General features: G+C 37.1%; 1 protein-coding gene across 1 annotated transcript; it reads right to left on the bottom strand.

Annotated features, from left to right (window-relative positions):
• Positions 1-555: 555 nt before the first annotated feature.
• Positions 556-3,247, bottom strand: LOC101259330 (uncharacterized). Its single transcript, XM_069296530.1, has 2 exons — positions 2,105-3,247; positions 556-1,777 (listed from the first exon to the last, which is right to left on the bottom strand). The coding sequence occupies exons 1-2, from the start codon at positions 3,047-3,049 to the stop codon at positions 812-814; spliced, it is 1,911 nt and encodes a 636-aa protein (XP_069152631.1). The 5' UTR covers positions 3,050-3,247; the 3' UTR covers positions 556-811.
• Positions 3,248-3,626: the final 379 nt, after the last annotated feature.

Here is a 3,626-nt window from a genome sequence, read left to right as displayed (position 1 = left end):
TGGGTGCTTAATTTCAAAAGGTAGTTTCATTAAACAATTTGTCCGTTATAACAAAGCTTTGACGCAATCTAAGTTAAATTCATGATTGTTACTTGTTAGAGATTAGTTCGATGAAACTATAGCTAAAGAAGTGAGAAATAATCTGACAATTGGGGAATCATAACTCTAGGCCTCCATAATCTTGAAGTCAACCCATTCTTTTAGTTAATATTTTTTTTATTGCTTTGATATTTGTTAGCGATATCGAATACCTAAATATTAGTTGTCCGTGGGACTCACTACGGACTTAAAAACCAAAATATATTTGCAGCTACTGCTTATCCTTTTTAGGACGAGTTTTGGGCGTATTCAGCTGCACACTTGTTCCCTTGATCTTGGTCTTCTTTTATACATGTTTGTATGTTGTTTCTTGTGTGGTTGAGTATCAATATTTTCCTGATTCTGAAGTACTATAATATTTATATAGGATACCTATACAAAGCCTAAAATGATTATAAAATCATAAGTTTTGCAAAAAAAAAATTGAGCTAGCCACCATTGACAATGGACAGATGGTGAAAAAACCTTTTCCTCTTTCTATAAGGTAAAGATTGCTATAAAGATCAAAATTAACTTCATTTTTTCTACATAGTTTGACTATTTCAAGTATGTACTTCATTTGGTTGTTACACGTTCATCTACTTTCGATTGTTGACTTAGGCTCTTCGTTTCTTTTTGAGTCCTACTGGTTATTGGTTGATGGAATAGACTCTTCACTTTTTGCATACTCCATTTCGAGTGAAGGCTTAGAGTCATGGTGTTTCTTTGGTTATTATGTAGACTCATGTGTACTCACTTTAGGTGAAGAAGTTGTGGAGTCATGGTGTTTTTTCGGTGATGGAGTAGATTCATGAGTAACCATTTTAGGGGAGGAAGTTGTGGAGTCATGGTGTTTCATTGGTGATGTCGTAGACTCATGTCTACCCGTTTTAGGTGAGGAAGATGTACACTCATGGTGTTTCTTTGGTGACGGAGTAGACTCATGCATACCCGTTTTAGGTGAGGAAGTTGTAGACTCGTGGTGTTTCTTTGGTGATGGAGTAGAGTCATGTATAATCATTTTGGGTGAGGAAGCTGTGGAGTCATGGTGTTTTTTTGGTGATGGATTAGGATCATGTGTACTCATTTTAGGTGAGGAAGCTGTGGAGTCATGGTGTTGTTTTGGTGATGGATTAGGCTCATGTGTACTCATTTTGGGTGCGGAAGCAGTGGAGTCATGTTGTTTTTTGGGTGATGGCGTAGAATCTTTAGTTTCATGTGTATCGATTTCAGGTGAGGAAGAGTCTTTGTGTTTCATGGGGGATAGGGTAGACTCTTCACTTTTGGATGAGGAAGTTGTGACGTCTTGAGGTGACTTAGAAGATTCTTCATTAAGCGCTGTTGGAGATAATACATTTTTTACCAGAGGTTCGGTGCTCCTATGTTTGTTGTAGGATATATCTATTGAGTCTTCTTGCACTTGTGCTTTGCTAGTTGGTTCCACAACATCCACTGATTTGGTAGGTGACTCCACTTTGGCGGGCGTAGCTGCAAGGTCATGCTGAGTCTTGGGTGAGTCTGGAGACTTTTCATTCTTGCTGGATACATCCGTTCCCTCTCCTTTTTGTTCTGTCAACTCCGGATTGACTTCTATCTTTTTCTCAACCTCCAATGGTCCAAGCTTTGCATTAATATTCTTAATTGCAGTTGTTAATGATCTTGCATCACGAGCAGCTGCTAATCGTCCACCTGATGTTGCCTGTTTATGAGAATAAAAGAACATATCACCTGATGTTGCCTGTTTACTATAGTTATTCTTATTATCTAAAAAGTAATATCTCAGAAGTTGGCCAAATGATCATGAATTTCGCAACAACAGAAATATAGCTGAAATGTGTTTCCTCTTGAATTTAGTTGACCCCCTTATGAGCTCCCTTAATGAAAATCCTAGCTCCTCTACTATCCACCCTTCTTCATAGATCTGCCCCTGGGCACAGTAAAATCTAACAAACTGACAACATAATGTCACTTGAATCATTGAATGCTCGAAAAAAGTATAAGTTACACAAACCATTTCATAGCTTACCTGTTCCAATTGTTGAGCCCTTTTCTTAAGAGCTTCTGAAGATGCTTCCTTGTAAATAAGTTTTAAAATGTAGACCAAGTGAGATTGGAGATTCTCTTTACGGTGTTCGTCTGCTTTGCATTGCGGAACAGTCGATTGGCAACCAACGGGATAAAAGGAACAATTGACAAGCTTCATTGTACAAATAGTTATACAATGCCGGTCCATTTCACGTCTCATAAGCATTTCTGGGCACTTCTGCTCACACTGAAGTATTTTGAAAGGACACTCCGAATCATGTTGTTCATGTTGAGCTGCACTAAATCTTGCATTACAACCCTCATTTTCACAGTGTATTTCCCTGAAACCACATGAAATGACATGTCTCGCAAGCTCTTCTTCAGACTTAGACTTCATATTGCAGTGAAAGGTGTTTTTGAAATCAACGTTTCGAATTACTGTTTGTGCCACGGTTTCCCTCCTAGCCATCAACCAAAAGCCATTTATTTCCATTTCTTGTACAAAATCATCTATTCTATCCTCTCTTCTTTCACTTAGTAACCAACCTGAAACCCTACTAAAAAAATTTCTCTTGGACTGACCAAAATCATCGATGAAATCTGAAATGTTATCATAAGGGTTGTCCGACACTATGGTTTCTGTTCCACCTTCTAAAACAACTGATTCAGCAACGAATGTCTCACTTCTCTGGATAAGATAGTCGACCATTTCTCTTCTGATATCAACAGCCATAGAAGCAGGGCTCTTGAATAAACCACCAGTCGTGTTGTCAACACAAGCAGAGGCTAATCCTGTAAGGAATTCCTGTGCTACCTTTCGAACCATTTCTGCATCAAATAGATTACAAGAAAAGAGAGGACCTTCCTCTTTTACTTCTTCAAGATTTGTTGGTTTCATATCCCCTTCATTTCTAGGGGGATCCATGTTTGAAGAAGCTTCCAACATGTCTGAAGAGACAATTAACTGCACTACAGTAATCAGGATAGATGTTATTCCATTGTGCGTCAATAATCAATACAACAAAAAAATCATACCAACATAATTAGCATGATAGGCTGATCATGACTCGTGAAAGAAATAAGATTCAGCAACTAACTTTTTTTAAGAAACAGAGACTTTTAGCTTCTTCCCAACAACAGAAAAAATGTTTTTGCCTCCTATTAAAAGCAGAACATGCATTAGTTCAAGAAATAACTCTCAGACATAACAAAAACATAAACCATTCTTTATTGATCATCTGAAACAAGACACTTAAGTCAGAGTCTAAGCAAATTACTGAATCCCTTTACCTAAATATTCAAACCAAGAAAGAATAAAAGGAATCACTACGACAAAAACATTTTTTACCGGACTAAATATGTACATTAAACAAAGAATGCTAAAGTCTTTCTCGATATTAGTTAATTGTCATTAGATCCAATGTTGTTATAGGCTTTAGTTACATATATAAAGAGTGTTAATTGCCGGTAAAACTGCATATTTAGTGGCAATTAACCTATTGTCGTTAAATAGTTGCTACTAA

Source organism: Solanum lycopersicum, chromosome 4 (assembly GCF_036512215.1).
Source record: "Solanum lycopersicum chromosome 4, SLM_r2.1".
Classification (NCBI taxonomy): domain Eukaryota; kingdom Viridiplantae; phylum Streptophyta; class Magnoliopsida; order Solanales; family Solanaceae; genus Solanum; species Solanum lycopersicum.
Note: the sequence above shows the minus strand (reverse complement) of the source record. Positions and strands in the feature narration are given on the sequence as shown.